The 23,608-nt window shown below is 36.9% G+C and overlaps 1 protein-coding gene across 1 annotated transcript in view; it reads right to left on the bottom strand.

Moving 5' to 3' along the window:
* Window positions 1–20,044, bottom strand: part of LOC149775538 (sulfotransferase 1B1-like) — a 40,525-nt gene extending 20,481 nt beyond the window's left edge. Inside the window, exons 1-4 of the mRNA XM_089942999.1 lie at window positions 19,806–20,044; window positions 13,108–13,431; window positions 8,172–8,275; window positions 1,428–1,596 (exon numbers count right to left, since the gene is read on the bottom strand). Of these exons, the coding sequence (XP_089799125.1) occupies window positions 1,428–1,596; window positions 8,172–8,275; window positions 13,108–13,431; window positions 19,806–19,983 (775 nt within the window). The 5' untranslated portion in view covers window positions 19,984–20,044. The remainder of the gene's footprint in view (window positions 1–1,427; window positions 1,597–8,171; window positions 8,276–13,107; window positions 13,432–19,805) is intronic.
* Window positions 20,045–23,608: the final 3,564 nt, after the last annotated feature.

Here is a 23,608-nt window from a genome sequence, read left to right as displayed (position 1 = left end):
CTGCTCTCTCCCCCCAAAAGGTAAAAAGTAACTGGGGGATAAGATGTGTATGTGGCGCCAGGCCTGGAAGGTGCCACCATTAACCAGGTGTCCATGAAGTTCCAGACAAAACAGCCCTTTTCAGGGCTACCCAATACTCTAGAAAAGAAATAACCATCAATTTGCCAATGTGTGTAGGTAGAGTAGTGTGAATATAAACACTAAATCTTTATTAATAGTGGAAGTGTATGTGATTGTGTGTTTGTGTTTGTGTTAGTAACTAATAAAGTAAGTTTGTGTGAATAGTAGATTATGGGTTTCTTTATTGTTTCTTAGCGTATGTGGAGAGTATAGTTTGGGTTTGATTATATGAAATGAGAAAGTAGGGGGATGTTTTCCTTCACGTCCGCGCGATGTTTGGTCATCATCTAGGTAAGATCCATTTTATGTTTTAGGGGGATGTTTTCCTTCACGTTCGCGCTTTTCGTATAAGAACCCACAGTATTCGTTGTTCAAACCATTCTGCAAAGAATACAAAGAAGATGGCGTCAAACCACCTTAACAAAATGGAAAAATTGCAAAACGTCATGGACAATTTAGGAATGTTTGAGCAAATGTTGGTTAACCTAAACGAGGATCACTACTCATATAGTCCCCATAGAGTGAAGATGGAGATAAACAATTTACGAAAAATGAAGGTAATCATTAGTGATCTGTTGAAAGAAATAAAGGAGGAAAAGGAGGATGAAGAGGAAAGGATAAGGATGAGAGAATGGAATGAAAAAATTGAAAAAGAAGAAGAAAATGAAAAGAGGAAGAAAGAAGAGGAGGAAGAGAAGAAGAAAGAAGAGGAGAAGAAAAAAAAGAAAGAGAAGAAGAGTGTAGGAGATAAAATAAGAACTTGGTGGAGGAAAAGAAGAAATTAGAAGAAGAAGAAAACCCAAAGGCCCTTTTCAGGGCCAGCCATATTTCTCGAAAAGAGACAGTCTTTGAATTGCCTACCCCTTTTTTTAAAAAAAATTTTTTAAATTTTTAAAAAAAAAAATCCCATGTTAAATTCCCCTTGTCCGTAAAGTGACCCACGATTTATTGCCATGTTCAATTCCCCTTGTCCGTAAAGTGACCCACGATTTATTGCCATGTTAAATTCCCTTGTCCGTAAAGTGACCCACGATTTTTCTCCATGTTAAATTTCCCTTGTCCGTAAAGTGACCCAGGGGTGTTTTTAATGCTAATTCCCATTGTCCGTAAAGCGCCCCCATTCACTACTTATGGTTATTATACTATGGTTATTATACTATATGTCTATTGACAATATGGCTATTATACTATATTTCTATAGAAAATATAGATATAACGCTCTATAGAAACTGAAACTATTATACCATATTTCTACAGACATATGACAAAACTTTAAACAATTTTAGATCTTTAGTAACAAAAAGTACCTTTCCTCAGCATGCTGAAACCATTTTTGAAAAGTGGTGGCTGGGGCAACTTCTTTTTATTCTCAGCCATGACATTGAACTCAGTTCTTAATGTAATCTCATGAACCACTTCATCGCTGATGTTCAAATTAAGAAACTGGCACAGTCTCTTTATCTCTCGTACCGGATTCTAAAAAAGAAACAGACTCAAAACATTATAAAGAGCAAGTGAGAAGAACAAAATATCCTAGGAATATTAGTAGCAGACAGATGTATGAGATTGCTCCAGCTTACACAATGGCATAATGATATCAAACAGGAAAAACTTTATGCCGCTTTTGAATTTTTATTTATTTATTATTCACTGCGTGTCACATGTTCCATGCCTATTACTATTCATCTCGTTTTTGTCGTGACACCATCATGCAAGAACATGAAAAGACACATTTTGTAAAATTAACCCCGGGATACTTATGTTTTTCTCGCCTACCTGACTGATTTATCCCGAGTTTGAACTAGGCTATATCAACACAATTTTGTATTGACATGAGGTAAAGAAATCGTACCCAAGGGGAGACAAAGCCAGGTCCTGCAAGACGGCTGCTCGCAGTATTACAACAATGTCTTGAATTATATTAGATTGATCTTCAAAACTCAGTGACTCACCAAGGTCAACGTCAGCAACAACCCAATAGGTTAACTGAACCGAATCGGCTTTGTAGACAAACATGCTGCATTACACTAGAAGCGCCACGTCTGGTTGAGTAGCATCCATAAATTATAACATATATTTTGTATAAGGTTAAGAAACCTTTAACGCAGGAACAATAAAGCGTTTGCAGAGCTGCTTAGCATTCAAGTTCGTGCAGGCTTTAAGAAGATATCTAACTATTGACCTATCCAGCCGAATTTGTAACGGAAGAGTAGAATAGAAACCATACACACCGGACATGGCGCTAGCGGCAGTGGGTAATAATCAACAACTTTAAATGGTGGTGCAAGCCAAAATGAGTCAAATTATAAAAGATGTTTGGGTGTTATTATGTATGCAACCCAATTCATTCCATGTCCAGTTGTCAAATCCAAGTTGAAAATGCCAGTTTCTCTTTTGCGAGGATCTTCGATGCAAAACCGAAATATATGATATAAATCACAAAGTAAAACCGAAGTATTTCTCCATGAAGATTTTGTCGACGGTGTAAATATCAAAGGTGATAATTTGGATTGCCGCTTAGGACTACAGCGCTGTCGGCAGCAATGTGCAGCTCATAGGAATCGTGATGTACAACCGCTGTTGCACATTAGCGACGATCTGCGTGATTTGAAGAGTCCTTTTGAAACATAATAGACGGGCTAGCAGACTTCGCATACTAGTCGTTGTATCTTTGGAGTCCGATATTGTTGTGGCAATATCAAGGTTGTAAAGAACTGCATCGAATTTCTTTCTGTCGATGGAATAGTTTGCGTTTTTTGACAAATCCATTTCGAGTATTGGCAGGGTGATTTTTATTACAAGTTTTCCAAAGATACTTCACATAAAAGAAAACAACCGAGAAGTATACTGCACTTGAAATTCTAGTGTGGTTTGATCATATACCCTAGCCGTGCACGGTTAATAACTAAAAATCATCGGAGCTGCGATCAATAACTGAAAAACATCGGTACTGCAATTAATACCTAAAAATCATCGGTGCTGCGATTAATAACTAAAAATCATCGGTGCTGCGTTTAATAACTACAAAATCATCGGTGCTGTGATCTATCAACAAGGAGACTCTAATGAGAGATGTTTGGCATGTTTCTTTGAATAGAGCCATTGGGAAACATTAGTTTCCACTTATACAGTATTATTTTCGAATAATACCTTTTGAGGGACTGTTGTGCCGTCCTCAACAGTAATCGGCTCGATTGTTGATAAGCTTCACTGACGATTTTCCTAACCGCGCCCGATATGCTTTATATCGATAGAAGTGTAATTGGTTTAAGTTCAACCTTTGGTTGTCGAGTCTCTAAATGTCGCTGCCGATATCAGATCAACTGAACCGGTTGTAATGCTGGATATTTCAATCTATCCTCTGCAAACTTTTTATGCTATCAACGACTAGCACTGCAACATTTTAAGCAACTGACGCAGAGCGCGAAGATAAGGAAGTTATTACTTTTAGTGCATGTGTAAACAGTCCACGAACAACATCATTACGGCCAGATCTAAAACATGTCATGTAAACGTTTGCTTTCAGGTAATAACGCACAATGGTATCAGACGTCCACATACACCGGTCATAATATATAAATATCAGGTCGATCTCTAATTTACGGGTGCATTGCCAAGGTCTGTACGATAAAATCTTCAATATACCCGACCTGGTCCACGAAGTAAAAAGCATATGTGCCAATCAACCATCATTACAACAAAATAACAGGCGACACGGAAGTAAGCGATATCAAATCAATTGGTTTCACAGCTGGTGAAGACTCAAACGGTATATAACCCTGTGCAGGTACTGTTGCAAAAGTTCCACTTACATAATTGCCACTGATTGCATCACATGTTAAATTAATTTGAATCGTTCAGGTAAATCTGACAATTTCAGGAGCAATATGATATCCCATGAGCAGAAATCCTTTGACCTAGGGAATGTTTTCATGCCAACCAAGAACTGTCTTATTGATGACCGTGTGATATCAAGCACATATGTGAAGATTCTCCTGAAATGAAATAGCTACGTTCACGTATGAAATTTGTAGAGTATTTGCCCGTCACCTATGTTTTTATTTGTCGAATCTTTTCATAGGTCGAGTTCATATTGCTAATGCTGCGAGACATTAAGTATTCTACCTGCTGGCCATGCTAACTGCATAACAATAAAATGAGTTATTTTGCACCAAGCCCACCGAACGGCAATGATCGAATATTAGACCAGTTGTAGCACACGCGCAATCACGCTAAATCAGTCTGGAGTGTGCGAGTTGTAACTACACCGATTGGCGAAAGAAACATGTGGGTATAGTTTCCTTTATGAGATTGTAATCATCGAGGTAAAGCTCGGAGTTGTATTTCCAATGACAAACTGCATCACAAAATAGATATCGAGTAACACACGAAGTGATTCAGTCGAATCAGAATTCGCCATAGGTGTCGTAATATCTTCAACACGTTCATGAATCGACGAGCGAAACATTATATGGTCTATTTAGTTACTGCTTAGCAGCCGTTAATAAATCGACGCGGCCTCATTAATAACGTCTGGTGCATTGTTACAGGCACGAACTGACATATCAAGTGTAGCTTTTTAATCATCGATGTAGTCTCGTTAATCTAATATCATCGATGTAGTCTCGTTAATCTAATATCATCGATGTAGTCTCGTTAATCTAATATCATCAATGTAGTCTCGTTAATCTAATATCATCGATGTAGTCTCGTTAATCTAATATCATCGATGTAGTCTCGTTAATCCAATATCATCGATGTAGTCTCGTTAATCTAATATCATCGATGTAGTCTCGTTAATCTAATATCATCGATGTAGTCTCGTTAATCTAATATCATCGATGTAGTCTCGTTAATCTAATATCATCGATGTAGTCTCGTTAATCTAATATCATCAATGTAGTCTCGTTAATCTAATATCATCGATGTAGTCTCGTTAATCTAATATCATCGATGTAGTCTCGTTAATCCAATATCATCGATGTAGTCTCGTTAATCCAATATCATCGATGTAGTCTCGTTAATCTAATATCATCGATGTAGTCTCGTTAATCTAATATCATCGATGTAGTCTCGTTAATCTAATATCATCGATGTAGTCTCGTTAATCTAATATCATCGATGTAGTCTCGTTAATCTAATATCATCGATGTAGTCTCGTTAATCTAATATCATCGATGTAGTCTCGTTAATCTAATATCATCGATGTATATAGACGGATTATTCTTCTCATATTTCTGAACGAAAATGAAGGTTCAAATCAAGATGGCGTTTCGAGAATACTGATACAATTTTAAAACAGCAAAACAACCAATACATTTATTAGACATGCTAATATATAGCTGAAACGTTTAGTGAGAACTTTCTGTGATATTTAGCCGCGTATCAGCGTTGTGACAACATAGGTTATAACAGTCGAGGCAATGCAAATACACATCGTTCTGAGAACAGTGGTTATGACTTCCTGTTATGACTCCCTCGAATGTCTTGTATTCAGGTATGAAATGGCTACCTATACAAAACCGTATTTTTGTTTGAAAGGAATCGCGACATGTAAGTCTTTAAACGGTCTTTCTCCAGATTATACCTCTAACCTAATTGAACTAAGATCATCAAATACTGTTTCACAGTATAGCCACACACTGTCATTCATGCTAAATATGTATGAATGCGTGTGGGACAATACCTCATTATGTGCATGGTCTTGTAGTTTAAAAAAAAAATGCTTTAACTGAGCCAATTACAAAAATGAGGACCACATGGAAAAGGGGTCAGTCATGAACAAAGGTGTTATCCTTGTTAAAGAAAGTTGTTTGTTATTATTATTATTATTATTATTAAAACGTTCGAGGCAATGGAATACACATAGTACTGAAAACAGTGGTTATAAGTGTCGAGGTAATGGCAATACACATCCTTCTGGGAACAGTGGATGTAACTGTCAAGGCAATTGAATACGCATCGTTCTGAGAACAGTGGTTATAAGTATCGAGGCAGTTGAATACACATCTTTCTGAGAACAGTGGTTGTAAGGGGTTAGGTAATGGCAATACACATCGTTCTGAGAACAGTGTCTATAACTGTCAAGGCAATTGAATAGGCATCTTTCTGAGAACAGTAGTTATAAGAGTCGAGGTAATGGCAATGCACATCCTTCTGAGAACAGTGTTTATAAGAGTCGAGGTAATGGCAATACACATCCTTCTGAGAACAGTGGTTATAACTGTCGAGGTAATGGCAATACACATCCTTCTGAGAACAGTGGTTATAACTGTCGAGGTAATGGCAATAAACATCCTTCTGAGAACAGTGGTTATAACTGTCGAGGTAGTGGCAATACACATCCTTCTGAGAACAGTGGCTATAACTGTCGAGGTAGTGGCAATACACATCCTTCTGAGAACAGTGGTTATAAGTATCGTGGCAATTGAATACACATTGTTCCGAGAACAGTGGTTATAACTGTCGAGGTAATGTCAATACCCATCGTTCTGAGAACAGTGGCTTTAACTGTCGAGGCAACTGAATACACATCCTTATGAGAACAGTGTTTATAAGAGTCGAGGTAATGTCAGTACATATCGTTCTGAGTATCGTGGTTATAACTTTCGAGGCAAATGAATACACATCGTTCTGAAAACAGTGGTCACAAGTGTCGAGGCAATTGAATTGTAGGTCTACATCCACAAATTAAGCGAACCCTGACACGTATAAGCGTTTAAAAAAACACTGGTTAATACCGTAGAGTTAACACAATTGAATAGTGTTCGCCATTGTTAAAGTGAAGATAGCTTGTTGTTGTTGTTGTTGGGTTTAACGCCATTTTCAGCACAAGATATCTATACATGGCGGACAGTATAAATGGTAGAGGACGAACCCGGAAAACCCCGGAACGAACCACCGACCCACGAGAAGCTACTGGCAAGCTTTCTCACATACCCACATTGGTCGAACCCAAGACTCGAACCAACGCAGACACAGGTGAGATGGCAATGATTCGTAACGGTGAGCGCTTTAGACCACTAGGTCACTAGGCCCCAAGATAGCATGCAAAATGATAAGATAAGAACATGTCTGACAACACATTGCACTCTTATTCTTAATTTTAAACAAAACAGACAAGAATATAACATATTGTCCATGATTCAACTTCGATCTGGTTTTGATGTCCCTTTCTTAAATTCTAATGAAAATACTACCTTTTCGAAGAAGATTAACAATTACAACAACAACGTTTTCCCCACTAAATATGCAAACCAGGACTAAAACATCTAATTGTGGCTTGATCGTCCTTTTTCCAATGCTTTTCACTAAATATTTATCACGATTATTACGAATAAACACTCAGGTTATAATGGATATCAGGGAAATTTAGTCCTTCTGGTGTGCACTGCTATCACAGTAGTAGGTCAAGTAATGAAAGACAGATGTTTTGTGTTGAAAGATATTCCTCATCGTTGTTGTACACTTTACCAGTAAATCAATATCATGGAATTAGTGTGATTTCATTCAAGGATATTCTGGATTATATAATTGTCGTACATCAAGAATGTTAGCACAACAGCGCTATTCCAGGGTAATGGCACATCAGCACATATGAATTTGGAATTCTTTCGGAATACCACTGTTAATACATTTGGAATACTCTGTACTTTTGGACTTGTGGTATACTATTTAGGACTACTTTAATATTTAATTCGCAGTAATGCATGTCCCTTTTTAAAGTTTCATTTTATATCCAAGAGGAATACGATATTTATTGAATTTTAAAAACTTGCATGATTTTGCTCTTTTCTGTTACTTAGTTTCAGACCATAGAGACGTAAAAATATGCATGTTCTTGGGAAAGTCACATTACTCCCTTTTTCTCAGCATGATCATGACGCTAATATGTTAAAAGAGCCCTTAAAACCAGCAACATGAGCAAAAGAATCAAAATCAGCAAACACTCCCGTGCAAACTGAAAATGGCATTATGGAGAGTTGTCTTTATCCACTCATACAAATCAGGAATACATCAATTTTGGAGAACAATACTTTTCATTTACGTACCTCTTTGATGTCTTCGAAGTACGTTACGTGAATGGGGAGATCCGGATGGTTGTCTATCGCGTTTTCGAACTGCAGGACGTGATCAAACCAACTGCCAAAGTCAACTTGAAAAAAAGAAAAAAAGTATACATTGAAACCGCATAAAACAGAAAGCCCACCGCACCATATCACAATGTTGATTTTGAGGAAATGATATGTAATAAGGCATGTTGTCTTACAGACAGATACACGTATAAACCTCAGTAACTAATCAGATTTGAGAAAATGTATGTTGTTATGTATATTTAATTTGCATTTTTGTTAGATTTTTTAATTATTTGTATTTATGTCATTTAATGCTATTGTAATGGAACGTTTTATGTTGGACTTAAATCTTGTCCAAAATAAAGTTTATTTTCTAGTTCAACTTAATTATTGACTTTTTGACTTTTTATTTTTGTTTATTCTTTAAATAACTAATAAATAGCTAAATATTCTCTATGTGTATGGATTTATTATCATGATCATTATTAATATAAATGAATAATTTTGTGTGTGTGTGTGTGCGGGTTATTGGGATTCCACTAAAATCTATGTTGTTTATCTGACATTGTTCAGATTATATATTCTAATTTTAGTAATAGGCTTTCTAATAATAACTAACATTTAATTTTGTAAACATTAAGATCTTTCTTGAAGGTTATTTTCCACTAGGCAATTTTATTTTAGGAAATGTTAATTGTCACCTTGAGGTCACGTAGCTGACTTTATGATCTTGTCAGTGTCGCTGCAAAATAGTTTTCAATTGTGCTTAAGATCCAACAGAATAAATTTGTATTGTTGTTGTGTTCAGTGTTCATTTGGGCTGGAATTTATTTCTTCAAATTATTTAATTCAGTGATTATTTTCTCTGGAAATACAGAATGCTCATAAAAAGATAATATTCTTGGACAGATACATTCACTGGGATTTAGAGTGAATCCGAACCTGGAATTATATTACTGTGTTTCTATAAAAGACTGTTGGTACAAAAAAAAAAAACAACAATACAGATAGACAAAGGTACACCAACATCATCAGCTTTGGACTTAACTTCGATTTCAACTAAAGTTTATTCAAAACATTAAATTATTAGGACTTGTGTCTGTAATTCTACTATTACATTTAGATTTATTTCACAATACCGTTAAGATCTTTTTTATTTTCACTTTGTATTGTAGGGAAATACATTATTTGTTGAATTTTACAAAGTTTGTTGCTTTTCATTCTATTCTGTTACTTATTTTGAGAGCATATACTCGTAACAATGGGGTGATTATTTAAAGTATAACGCCATGTGTTTGCACGTTGAATAGCCGCCCTCATGACTATTAGAATTTAATGCATAACTGGATTAAATGTAATACATGTGAAGAAAAAAATGTTTAAGGGACAAACCGAATAATGTTTACATGGTTATCTACGTTAGACAAGGTGTTATTATGAACATTCGGAGTGAAAAGTTCCTGAAAATGATAGCAATGAATCAAACTTCATGTGAAATATATAACAAAATTCTCCAAAATCGGAAATATGTTCCATTGTATTTGGCCGGTGTATATCTGTTTCATGACGTGTCAAAATTTCAAGTATGGCGATGATGTTTTCACGTGGGTAACAAATATCTCATTATCTTACAATGAAAATTGCGCCACCTCCCCTCCCCTTCCACACACCAAACACACGCACAAGACAAATAAATAAATAAAAATAATAACAAGCAAACGAAACCAACGACAACAAAACCAAACAGAAAACACCGAAAACAACACAAACAAGACCAACAAAAAAAAGACAACAATTTCTTTGTTAAGGCACGTGAGTTAATCAGCAAGACTATCACAAGCGATATCTATAATAGTCCTATTCACGATTGCTTAAGCGGGATGACAAACTCTGGTTGTTGTTCTAGGGTTTAACGCCATTTTTCAGCACAAGATAGGCTATACATGGCGGCCAGTATAACTGGTGGAGGAAGAACCCTGGAAAACCCAGGGAAGAAACACCGACCCACGAGAAGCTACTGGCAGGCTTTCCCACGTACCCACGCTAGCCGAGCCTTGGACTCGAACCCACGCAGACAGAGGTGAGATGGCAGTGATCCGGAACGGTGAGCGCTTTAGACCACTCGGCCACTCGGGGCCCCGACAAACTTTGTAAATGTTGTTTCAACAGGTTCGTAGCAAACAAGTGTGCCTACAATGCAATGAGTATTGACATTTCAAGAGTGCCAAGCCAACAAAAATCAACTTGAAACGATTTGTGTTTCAAGGGTGTCAAGACAAAAGCAGTTTGTCAAAAATTCAACGATTACTGGTGTTTCAAGGGTGTCAAAACAAACTCAGTTTGCCTATAGCGCAACGATTACTGGTGTTTTAAGGCTGTCAAGACAAAATCAGTTTGCCTAAAATTCAACGATTACTGGTGTTTCAAGGGAGTCAAGACAAAAGCAGTTTGCCTATAGCCAAACGATTACTGGTGTTTTAAGAGCGTCAAGACAAAAGCAGTTTGCCTATAGCGCAACGATTGCTGGTGTTTTAAGGCTATTAAGACAACATCAGTTTGCCTAAAATTCAACGATTACTGGTGTTTCAAGGGTGCAAGGCCTAAACAACTTTGCTTTAAATGCAACGATTACTGGTAGATAGCTATAGCGTGTAAGCCGAAAAGCCCATGTTCATACAACCATCCGTTCTGGTGCAGCTATACAATGATTATAAAGATAACCGCAAAGGAAGTCACTTTCGAGCTTTTGTCAGCATCATTTTCATACAGAACCAGCTAAACATTGCAAAAGACGCTCCACTGGAAAGCTCATGTCCATATATCCATAAGAAGATTTTCAAGGTTGGTGCTGTGGTGGCCATAGTCGGTGGCATATGTGTATTACTTCGATTCAGGACTAATTACAACTCTCGTTTCTTTAGTGAAAACCATATGTTGATCTAGAGATTTGTTCAGAATAAATGTTCACGACGACAGCCATCGTTTTTATTGGATCGCTCGATCGGCAACATTTTCATTTAAAATCATCTGCACATCAGAGTCAATTTTTGTATGGACGTCCCATCTATTTGGGAGTTGCAGCTGTGAAATGGGGTTTTCGAGGGACATCTTTCTCAGTTAGGACCAGCTACGACTCGTTATAAACCAACGAAGCAAGTTTCACGACTTTCCTCTAAATGGTTGAGTCGTGATAACAGTCATCGAAAAACGGTCGACCGCCTATCTGGAAGAGCTAATGAGCCGCCACTCCATCAACTAATGATATCATATCCTTACGAGTAATCTCATGTAATTAGATGGCTATAAATCATAATTGAACAAGATTACATAAAATGAAAGATGCAGGTCAAACTTAAATGACATTCAGCATATAGTTATATGCTGCAGAAACAAGTCTGAGGGATGTGGAATCATTGTCTCCGCTAAACCCGGACGCAATAAACTGGAAATATCAGCAAATCGAAACTAAGGGATATCAATCATTCATTTGGTATACGTATGCTCCAGAAACCAACGTTTAGGATAACATGAAAACAGGGGACGTAAAGATTCTAAACCAACCGCATTCAAGGTGCTATGTTTTGCTGAAATCGTATAATTCTTAATACAGGTTTGCTGCATAAATCAAAAGTCGGAAAACATGCGATCACAAACCATACTTCTTCTAAACGAGGACGTGGAATACCAGTCATCAACGACTTTCCAGGCCTCGTCAGTATACACACCTACATGCCACATTTAACTGAAACAAATCTTGGCATAGGTACGCTCTTGAAACCAACATTTGAAGAATGCGCAATCGGGGACAATTTCGCCCAAACATGATGATTCCGGAAGTTTCAAGTTAATAATATCAATCTCTGTGCAAATTTCAGCCACATTCAATAAGTATTAGTTTCTGAAGCAACAGTTAAAGAGGCGGCCAATTAGTGCAATTAATCTTCAAACGGTCGGCAAAATAGGATAATATTGCTTTAAAACGGCGAAAGTTAGAGACGGGCGATTAGGGGAATAACCCTTCTAAATGACAAAATTTAAAGAGACGGGCAATTAAGGTAAACAGACTTCAAAATGAAGATTGTTAAACAGACGGGCAATTAGGCCATTAGCACTTCACGACGAGTAATAAAGCTTCAAAATGACGAACGATAAAGAAACGGACTATTAAGAGAAACACGCTTCAAAATGGCGAAAGTTAAAGAGACGGCCATTAACGCAATAACACTTCAAAATGACGAAAAGTAAAGAGAAGAGCAATTAGGGTGATTCCGATTAAATATTACGACGGTTAAACATATGGGCAATTGAGGTAATAACGCTTCAAATTAGCGAAACTTAAAGAGAAGCGCAATTAGGGTAATAAAGCTTCAAAATGAGGAAAGCTAAAGAGACGGGTAATTAGTGTAATAACATATCAAAATGATGACCGTTATAGAGACGGCTAATTAGGGCAGTACAGCTTCAATGTGGCGAAAGTTAAATAGACGGTAATTATGGTAATAATGCAACAAAATGATGAACGTTAAAGAGACAGGTAATTAAGGCAATAACGTTTTATACCGAAAAAAGTTAATGCGACGGGCAATTAGGGTAATAACGCTTCAGAATTAAGAAAGTTAAAGAAACGGACAATGAGGTCGAAAAGCTTAGAAAGTTCAATAGACGGGTATTTTGGGTAACAATTCTTCAAAATGGCGAGAGAGAGAGAGAGAGAGCTAACAACGATAACATGTCACCAGCCCAAGACAAGACGATTTCTCTACCATCAACGAGACTTAAATAATAGTTCCGATAAAGAAAGGAATGTCTTTGCTATTTTCTTTCAAATGATAAAAATTACTGCAACTTATAATTTACTTTCGAACGAAGCACTGAAATACACATAAACAAATTATGAATGAAAATATGTTACCTTTTCCTTCCAGCCACAAGTCCAGATAATTCTCCCATTTTCCATCGTACTCGTATAGTTTAATTCCTTTTGTGTGGTGAAAAAAGGATACGGCTTGGTCTTTGGGATTTCTAAGACAGTGAATTAGTTTGCATCTTTTTTCCAGTATATCTCGAGGTAGGAGACTAAAGGGTAAGTGCGTGAAGAAGACCCTAGGAGAAGGGGCCTTGTCGTGAAATTCCATTGATCTTGCCTCTAGAAAGTTTCCAGGAGGTCCAGACGTGACGGAGCTATCCGTGACTCCCCCCATGATAAAGCCGAGAATCTGTTGGATCCAGTGAGTGCCTGGAAATAGATTTAGTTACATTGTGAAAGTAAATTAAATATCTTTTTCAAATGGCCATTAACTTGAAATTACATATTTTATTTATAACGAATCATCAATATGAAAAAGAGAAAAGAGGGACCCTTTACCTTACAATAAATACTTTGCTTTAATACAAAACTGTGTGCCACTGTAGTCTGTTGTGTGGGGTGGCTGGACGGTGGAATACTACACCAAAATATGCACTTTCTTTTTCCACTTTTATCTCTAGGTGTCGCGCAAGACTGCACGCCCCTTGCCCAATGTATGAGAAGATAACGGACCATTTTAAATCGTGTCTTGCACATAGAAGAAATCGTACCAGGTCTTTATCGAACGTTTGAACAGATGGAAATAGTTTGGTCGGAAATCGACAGGAAGATGTTTATATTATTATTTGATCATAATTTGGTCTTTAAAAAACTTGATAAAACCATATTTGAAGAAAACAAAAAGAAGAATATAATTCGAGTGTAGTGTGAAGAATGTTTAATTTTGCTCAAAACATTGAATAACAGTGCATTGGAGAAGAACAAAAACAAAATAATGCAATAGTAATTGTTTTAGGAATCAACGTATTAATATGTATGGATACCTTACTACAATGGACACCTTTTTACAAGACACAAGAACCTCCTTAGTCTTATTCAATCCATGTTTCGTGTTTTGAAATTGTAACTTTCTACATTTTTCAATGTATGAATCGATTTGGAAATATACATGTTTGTTTATCATTACGTGAATATTGTGGGCACATAATTCGAATGGAAGTTTTTGAACTGTTAATTTGACTTGTGTATTCGGACCTGAAGGAAAGGAATATATAATTTTGCAGCATCGCCAAGGTGCCAGATTAATTATATCACAAGTAATCGAAGCTCCAACACGCATACTTGGAAACTTATGACGTTGAACGACCATTCTGACTGGTTCTCTTGAAAATGTATATCGGACTGGAGAACATGTCGAATACAAAGCATGGCTCCAAGAGTTCATGGACCTGGAAAGGAATTTAAGGTGGTACCTCTGCACCGTTCTTCTTCTAAAGCTTACCCCCCCCCCCCCCCCGCACCGTAGCATAGATTAATACTCTGTTGAGACACCCTTGCCTTTTCACATACTACTCTTCTCAAGATAAGGACATCGTCAGTGGCCGAAGTGGTTAGAGCGTCCGCTGCGGATGAGGGAGGTCGCGGGTTCGTAAATCCAGAGGAATTATACCAAAAACTCATAAAAAAGAAGCTGTCTCGTTTAGCGTTCAGCATTAAGAGGTTAGGGTTATGTGAGGTCAAATTTGTGTCAGGATAATGTAATTGGGTGGGACATGATGCTATATGTCTCTGGCATGATTCTCCAGTGATAGACTTCATAATAAACTGCCACACCGCAGACGTAGTAGCGATATCACTAAAATTGATATAGCTAAGTAAAAAAATCTAAATCACACACTTCTCCAGCTTATCTCTAATACCGGGCCATAGATCGATACTCTCCTGAGATAAAGATACTGATGTATAAACTCATTAAAGACACCGATGTCTGAACTCATTAAAGACATTTGATGTCTGAACTCATTAAAGACATTGATGTATGAACTCATTAATGATGCATGAACTCACTGAAGACTGATTTATGAACTCATTATTGACGCATGAACCCATTAAAGACATTGATGTATGAACGCATTATTGATGATGAACTCATTAAAAATATTGATGTATGAATTCATTAAAGACATTAGATGTATGAACTCATTAAAGACATTGATGTATGAACTAACTGATGACACTGATGTATAAACTCATTGAAGACATTTGATGTATGAACTCATTAAAGAGTCTGATGATGTATATTACTATACTAATTATGAATTTTAGGGCAGTTGAAAAATTTCGTGTTTAAATGAAATTTAGGTTGCGATGCAACGTGTTCCGGTATAGTCAACACAGAGCGTTACCTCTATGATCACAATCTCATAAATACAACCAGAATTTTGGTACTAACAGCTGCCTCACTTGACGCTCAGCATTAAGAGTTATGTTAGCACTGGTTGGTCTGGTGTCAGGATAATGGGACTGGGATGTTACATGTCTGCGGCATGATGCCCCAGTGCTAGACATCACTATAAACTGCCACACTGCAGACATCGTAGCGATATGACTGAAGAATTGTTAAAGCTACTTTAAAATCCTAAACATCACACACACACACACACACACACACACACACACACACACACACAACCAGAAGTTAATGTGACTTTTTCGACACAAGTTACTACTGGGCTGGGGAATCGCGCAAATTCGAAATTGCATTAGCTACATGTCTGCTGCATGATGCCCCAGTGCTAGACATCATTATAAACTGCCACAATGCAGACATCAGAACGAGATGACTAAATTTGTTAAAGTTACGTTACAAATGTAAATAGACACACACACCCCCAAACACAACACACACACGTCACGAAAGATGAAATGCGCGTGCTCACTGTCCATAAATGCAGACGCTTTACGTTTTGGTTGATTAAATTTGTTTCTGAATGAACTAGAGAGATGTTTTGCGGTCTGTCACATACCAGCTGCTTTGCTACATTCCGCGTTGACAGCTCCGGTGGTCTAGTGGTTAGAGCGTCTGCCTCAGATGCGGGAGGTCGTGGGTTCGATCCCCGGCCGTGTCATGCCAAAGACTTACAAAAATAGTACAAACATCTGCCTCGCTTGGCGCTCAGCTTTAAGAGGTTAGTGTCAGGACTGGTCGGCCTGGTGCCAGGATAATGTGACTGGGTGGGACATCATGCTACATGTCTGCGGCATGATGCCCCAGCGCTAGACATCACTATAAACTATCCCCTTGCAGACATCGTAGATAGATGACTGAACAATTGTTAAAGCTACGTTACAAAACCAAAACACACTCGCACATTCCGCGTTAACTCTTTTGATACAGTGTTTCCAATTTTAGCGACAGACGCCAGATTTCATAAAAGTGGTGGGTACCTACTAATAACATGCAAGTTACAAGGTATAAACTGTCTCCTTTAGCTGGTAATAAGAATGGCAAAAAATGTACTTACAGTTTTACATCCTGAATTCCTCAAAATCTACTTCCGAATTACATGAGCCATGTCATGGGTTTTGAAGCTTGATTACGCATTTCGAAATTGTACTGTAATTTCGATTATATTCCAAGTGCAAATACATCCTCCTTACTGCACACAAAATGAAATAAACATATTCCATAGCGTCTTTTTGATAACTGAAATTGAATGACTTCATATTTTTCCCACATTATGATTTCAAAAATTCAATGGCAGAACAGAAACACACTTGCAGAAGTGAACACGCTGCTCCGTCGCTCCTGAAATCCGATGTACTTCATGTAGAATTGGCACATAAATCCACTCCATAACCACGAAATTTCGTAGAAACGACAAAAATACCAAAATCTATTCATTTCAGATCAAATGGAAAAGTTGTTGCAATGTACATTCATTCACAATATGACTCCAAATTTAAATTTTAAGTAGACCAAAACGCCATTTTCTTTCGAAAGTCATGTCTTGCGCGCGACTAAGTTCAAATTTATCTGGGCAGAGTTAAGAGCCGATTAATAATGTTGTTGTGTAATCACGAATTTGAACTGGTGTATTTAGTTTGGAATACGGCATATGTTCAGTTACTTTGTTTCGTGTATCGTATTTTTGTTTACAAAATTAAGCCTTAGGTAGAATAAGAAAATGAGCATATAATAAAAAGGTTACTGTATTTGTATGGGAAAATATGAACTCCCAAGTTCGTTCAGTATTTCCATCCAAAAATTTCGTTCATATTATCCCATACAAATGCAGTCACCTATAATTATGCGCTTAATTTGAGTGTTCAGCGTGTGGTAATACACGGTATGAACATTCTGTGGCTACAAATGGACTGACAGTTACAGATCACCAAAGGTCAGCACCAGGTTATTTTTTTTTGTTTTTGATTTTTTTTTTTTTGTGGAGGGTGCTCTCTCCGATTGATCTTTGCAGACCAGGCGGAGAGGCCATCCTGCCCTAATTGTAAGCGATTGCTATATTGTTTTGTTTTCTGGGAAGATTTGGTTCTTTAAATTGTTAAAAAAAAGGATATTATTTTTTTAAAAATATTTTTGTTTTTGTTTTTTCCATTTGTATCTGGTATATTATCAAATTAATATTTTTTTATTTTATTTTCTAGACATTCGTCTAATGCTAAGAAAAATTCTTCTGCTTCTTCTGCATCTTCTTTTTCTCTTTCTTTGTCTTCTTTTTTATTTCCTTCTAATTCTCTCTCTTTCTCTTTGTTTTTCTTGGGTTTCTCTAGTTGGCGTAGAGTTTGAGGATTAGAGTATCCGATTTTCTCGTAGTGCTTGTATTTGTTCCGAGATTATTGGTGATGATATGTCTTGTAATGTTTTTCCTTGTAGTTTTTTGTTGGTGCTGTTGGCATTGTTGCTTAAAATCTTGAGAATTTTGAATTTTTCCTATTGCTTGTTGTTTTTGTCCTTTTATTGTCTCTTGGTTTTCTTTGGGTCGTTTATGTTGCCGTTCTATTTGTTGCTGTTGTTGTTTCCATTGTTGGGGGTTTAGTTCTTCTATTTGTTCCTCATGTTGTCTTTGTTGTTGCTGTATTACTTTTTGTCCTTGATTTAAAATTAGTTTTTCTTGCTGCTGTTGGTTTTGTACTGTCTGTTTAGTGTGGTTTATTTTCTCTTCTCGTTGTTGACTTTGTTGTTGTTGTTGTTGTTCCTGCTTTGGGGTTTGCCCTCCTTCTATTTTCTGTTCTTGTTGTTCTTGTAGTTCCTGTTGTTGGATATTTAAGATTCTTGTTTTCCTTAACTTGCTGTTGGTGTCTGGAAATTATTATTTATGTTTGTTTCTCTGCAGGTGCTTGTTGTTGTTGTCTTCCCGGGTTCGGTTCGTTGGTTCCCGTTGTTGACTCTTGGTTTTGAGAGCATTTATGCGATGTGTGTCCAGTTGGCATATGTTGCATTTTCTTTGATAAATACACCCTTTGTACCACGATTTTGCCAAAAATCTGTGTAAAAAAAGGCTCTTTTGATTTCTGGTAGTTTGCTTTTTCTATCTCTAGGATTCTTTTACCATTTTAAATAGTTGTCATAGGGATTATGTCCAGTATTGCTGAGATTACTCTTATTTTCAATTTCTCTTCTAATTTTTTAACCGTCGCCTCTAGTGGTATTTCAAGCGGTATGTCTCTCCGGTGTAATTCTTCGGTTTGTTTCTTTATCTTGCGTAATATTGGTGTCGGTTCCTTAATTAATGTCTTTTCCCCAGCGATATGAAATTCTCTAGAAGGTAATACCGGCTCTGACCCTTTGGGCCGTATAAATATATTCTTGGTATCCTCTTGGGTTGATAGAGTAAATTCTTCTTAATAAATCTGGGTATTGAACTTTATTGCTACCATGACTGCAGCTACTCCCTTCACTCTTTCCCTGTGTATTCCCAACATATCTATCTCTTGAGTTCCATTTCCTGTATGTGCATTCCAGAAACGCTCCTTCATTTGCCTCTATTCTTCTTGTATTAAAAACATTCTCCGTTTGCTCTTTGAAGCGCCATATTTTCACATGCATTTCGTGCTGCTTGTGAAAATTGTTCCATTTTGTATATACAGTAGATTTCTTCGTAAATTGTAGATTCTATGTATTTTTTCCGAGTGATTCATAACTTTTAAGTTCAGGATCAGTACATGTCTTGTATAGTTTCCGTTTTCAAAGCATTTGTTTAATGGACTTCCTCGCAGTTTGCTTTGTACGTGGCATTGTAACAACAGATTCAAGTAAATAATTCAGTCTATCACTCATTTCTAACCCTATATGCCTTATGATAACATTAGCGTGAGAAACTATTGTGCGTGTTTTCTCTGTTGAATACAGTTGTAATCTAGCCATTAAATTAGTTAGACCAAACCATGTTTTGTATTATTTAGCAAAAATAACACAGCGTATTTCGCGTACAGTAATATTAACTGGGAAAGGTACTGTTTGTTTTATCCACTGGTTATAAAGATCATTACAAACAAACCCTATCATCAGTGATGGCACAATGGGGTATGAGTTAGCAAATAATGGAATAATAACAAAACGTACACTTAGGAGGGTGGGTGGGTTAACTGATATGGAAACTTCTCTGTAGCAAAGTGGGGACGACATCAAAGAACAGTGCCACGGGTGATTACTCTATCAGTATATCAGGTACCTGTTTTTGGCGGTGTACACTGTACATAAATATTACGTAGCTGATTTTGGCGGAGTACAAATAAATATTACGTTAGCTGATTTTGGCGGAACACATAAAAATATTACGTACCTGATTTTGCCGGAGTACATATAAATATATCATCATCTCGGAACTTCGCCTCTTTCAAGCCCTGGAAGATCTGACTGCACTGTTCCGCTGTGTTACCAAACTTTGGAAGTCGAAAACCATCATGGTCGATTAAGGTCAAACTATCCCCACCTTTATCCGTTACCTTCACCTCCGACATTTATGGCGATATGTGGGTCCTTTTTACGCACTATGAAAACCAAGTGGGAAAACGAAGTGTATAGTCAATTTGATTCACCGGGGACAACCAAAATATTGTATTCACAATTGCTACGTGATATACGCTCAAATTAAGTGCAGAACACATCAAAACACGTTGCCAATATCTAAGTCAAAATAGTTGTGTTCACTTTCCCTATTAAATTTTATAACTTGAAAAACACGTATTGCACACAAAACACTACAGCCCATATTGTCTTTGAAAATGTTAGCATTTCTGTTGTGTTGTAGTTATTATAATTTCTTCAACACTTTATCATTAGAGAAAGTAAGAAAGATGGCTTCAGTTCATTAAAGCCCCTTCTTAATATACCTAAATAACAGGTTGTCAGAACCGTTATAAAGCTTGGTCAGACCTGTAACGAAAATGGTCGTAGGTTTCTGAAAGTTTAGGTGCAGATATTTCCATATCTTGGAATTTACTCTGTCGCCTTGACGTTTGGGCGCCAGATCCAAGGACAGATACAAATTTATCACACAGTCCAACTCTCTTGCACAAAACTTGTGATAATAATCTGGTACCGACCTAATCAAGATCAAGCTTCAAAGAAAGGTAATTTTGCTAATCCTCGGATTTGCAAGAGATTATAAATCAGTAGAGATTTCTCGCTTTTCTTTTATTATAAATATACTTTCATTGATATGGATTTGATACTTCTCAATTAAATGTAATATGTTATCTTCACAAGACATGCTTTTAATAGCAATAATTATAAAGCAGTTTGTTTTACCAGATATAATGACACATTTTGGATGTTTGTAACATGGAGTCAATAAAGTATGTAACTTACAGGTATGATTTGGAAGGTTATCTTTGCTTTAGGAAAATATGAGACCGGACAAATTACAATAAGTCCCGAGATCGCTATCTGATCCAGTTTTTAAGACTGCCAATGAAACATATGTCCCAGCATGATCAAAACATATGCAAATAACGATATCGGTAGTAAATGACAACACAAACTTCAAGAACAATAAGAAAATTTTCTGTGCATATCTACCTTTAAAAATGTCGTGACAGTCAATTATCTATGTATATGAAGTGAGAATTGCAATGAAATAATGGATTGAAATTAAAATTTTGATTACCATAGTAACAAAGCATTGAATGAATTGTACAACTCACAATGCATGTATAGCAAGTAACTGATGTGATTGCTTCTGTGTTTTTATCTTTATATCGTATGTCATACGTCAGTAACCTATCTGGATTGAGTCAGGAGTGAAAGCTAATTCTGGTCACATGCGCAGCACCTTATCCACCGTTGCTTCAAGTAAATGAGTTTTCAAAGACCAACCATTATTGTGTTGCGTGGGCTGCAAGTTTTCATGACAGTGTAAAGCCAAATGTCGACAATGGGCAAACTTAAATTTGGCAAGTATATGTTGTTGTATTATCTATCATAAGGTTATGCCCGGTGGAACAAATGGCTGAACATATGTGCAATGCTACACACACTGGTATAAATTGTTCATTCGGACTGCAGGTTCTTCAAAGTAAATCTTAAGAATAACACTGCCACCTTATTATGACTGATAGGAGATTAATGAGAATTCACTGCGGAGTAAAATGTAAACCGAATATAATCACCTTTATTTGTTATAAAGAATCAGGCAAACTGTATAACTGAAAACTATATGATATATATGTATTCACACAAACTAGCAGATACGGTATGACAGTATGCCTCAAATTAAGCTTACAATATGTGTTTAGGGTAATTATTTGCGTATCATTAAAGTTCAGCCTCATATAGAAATAATAGTTCTAATTATGTCATAATGTTATATTCTACTAAAGTCTAAATTTACGAAAGTGCAAAGTTTAGTGGTCGATATTAACTGCTAGTGTCACGTTACTCTGCAAAAAGTTGAATCGAGTGTATGGTACAAGGGGCATACTCCAGAACATTTGTCTAGTACAAGGGGCATAATCCAGAACATTTGGAGTCGCATTACCGTTCAATCTATAATGTCATGGGTCACATTCTAGAGCACATTACCGTTAAGAACTATAAAGTCTTGGGTCACATTACAGAACACGCTACACTGCCTGCATTCAAATCGGTAGAACACGATTAGATTCAACCTGTTAATCGCCCCAGCCCTTGTCCAAGAGTTGTTGTAGAGTTTAAAGCCATTTTTCATCACACGATACATGTCGGCCAGTATAAATGGTGGACGAAAAACCCTGGAAAACCACGGAAAGAACCACCGACCCACGAGAAGCTACTATCAAGATTTCTCACGTACCTACATTGGCCGAGCCCGAGTGCCAGAGTATGGTGATGTTAAGGTGTATTATGTTCTTTGAGTTATTTGTCCAAACCAGCATACTGATTAATTTTCTCATTCCTTATTTAATGCATGTTTTTACAAAATATATTAAGCTAACTACCTTCGGGGGATCTTTAGTTGCTAGTTTCAACTTTAGAATACACAAAAATTGGAAGCAATGTTTGTTTTCGGAACCGAGATATTAGTTTTTCAACATCATCGTTTCTACTAATAGCCTGGTTCCCTGCTTAGTGCAAGGGGTATAATCCAGAACATTTTTATAGTACAAGGGGCATAATCCAGAACATTTGGAGTCGCATTACCGTTCGATCTATAATGTCATGGGTCACTTTCTAGAGCACATTACCGTTAGCACTACAAAGTCATGGGTCACATTGTAAAACACATTACCGTAACAAATATAAGCCTATCTTGTGCTGAAAGTTGGCGTTAAACTCTATTACAACAACAACAACAACAACTCTTGCACAAGGGCTTGGGCGATTAACATGTTGAATCTAGTCGTGTATGGAGGGGGATTACCGCAATAATTGTATGCATGTATGTTCTGACCTTCCTTGATGCATTATTGTAAGTGGATGCTTGCAAGCGCTACTTTCATAATTCTGTCAATGTATATTGTAGTCTTCATTGATGCAGATTGCACGCTGCAGTTTGCAAGTGTTACTTTCCTTCTGCATTATTGTCAATGGCTGCTTGCAAGTGCTACATTCATACTTCTAGTCATGCATTTTCTATTCTTCATTGAAGCAAGCTGTAAATGGCTGCTCGAAAGTGCCTAGATCTACTATCGTTCTGCGTCCTTGTATCTTGCAATTTGACAACTACTGAATTGATTATGTAGTTTGTCGTATGGCAAATGCTATGTTAGTTATTGCAAGTTTTAACATTCCATTTATAAACTTGCTTTATCACAAGTTACACAAATTGCACCTTCCAAAATCATGACTATAATGTAGCATCAAGCACGTTGCAAGTTAGAATCAAGGAAGTTAGCATAAAAGAATCCCTCATTATGACAACAGATGGCGCTGTGACACGTCAATTTCTTACATTACGACAAACTCTCTCCCCTGACCCTAGCAACAGGAGGTTATACCACTTTACGGCATGTGTGGGCGTCTTATTTAAAATATCATTCGAATTAAATTACAGCAGCTGATGTCTCAGAGTGTTAAGATTTGGAAGAGAGGTGGCCAGCAAGTAGCACAAAACAAATTAAATGTATCAAATTGTATACAATTAGATGTATTAACAAAACTTTATAT

Source organism: Sinohyriopsis cumingii, chromosome 19 (assembly GCF_028554795.1).
Source record: "Sinohyriopsis cumingii isolate HCF-2022 chromosome 19, ASM2855479v2, whole genome shotgun sequence".
Lineage (NCBI taxonomy): Eukaryota > Metazoa > Mollusca > Bivalvia > Unionida > Unionidae > Sinohyriopsis > Sinohyriopsis cumingii.
The sequence above is the reverse complement of the archived record's forward strand: the minus strand, read 5'-3'. Positions and strand labels throughout refer to the sequence as shown.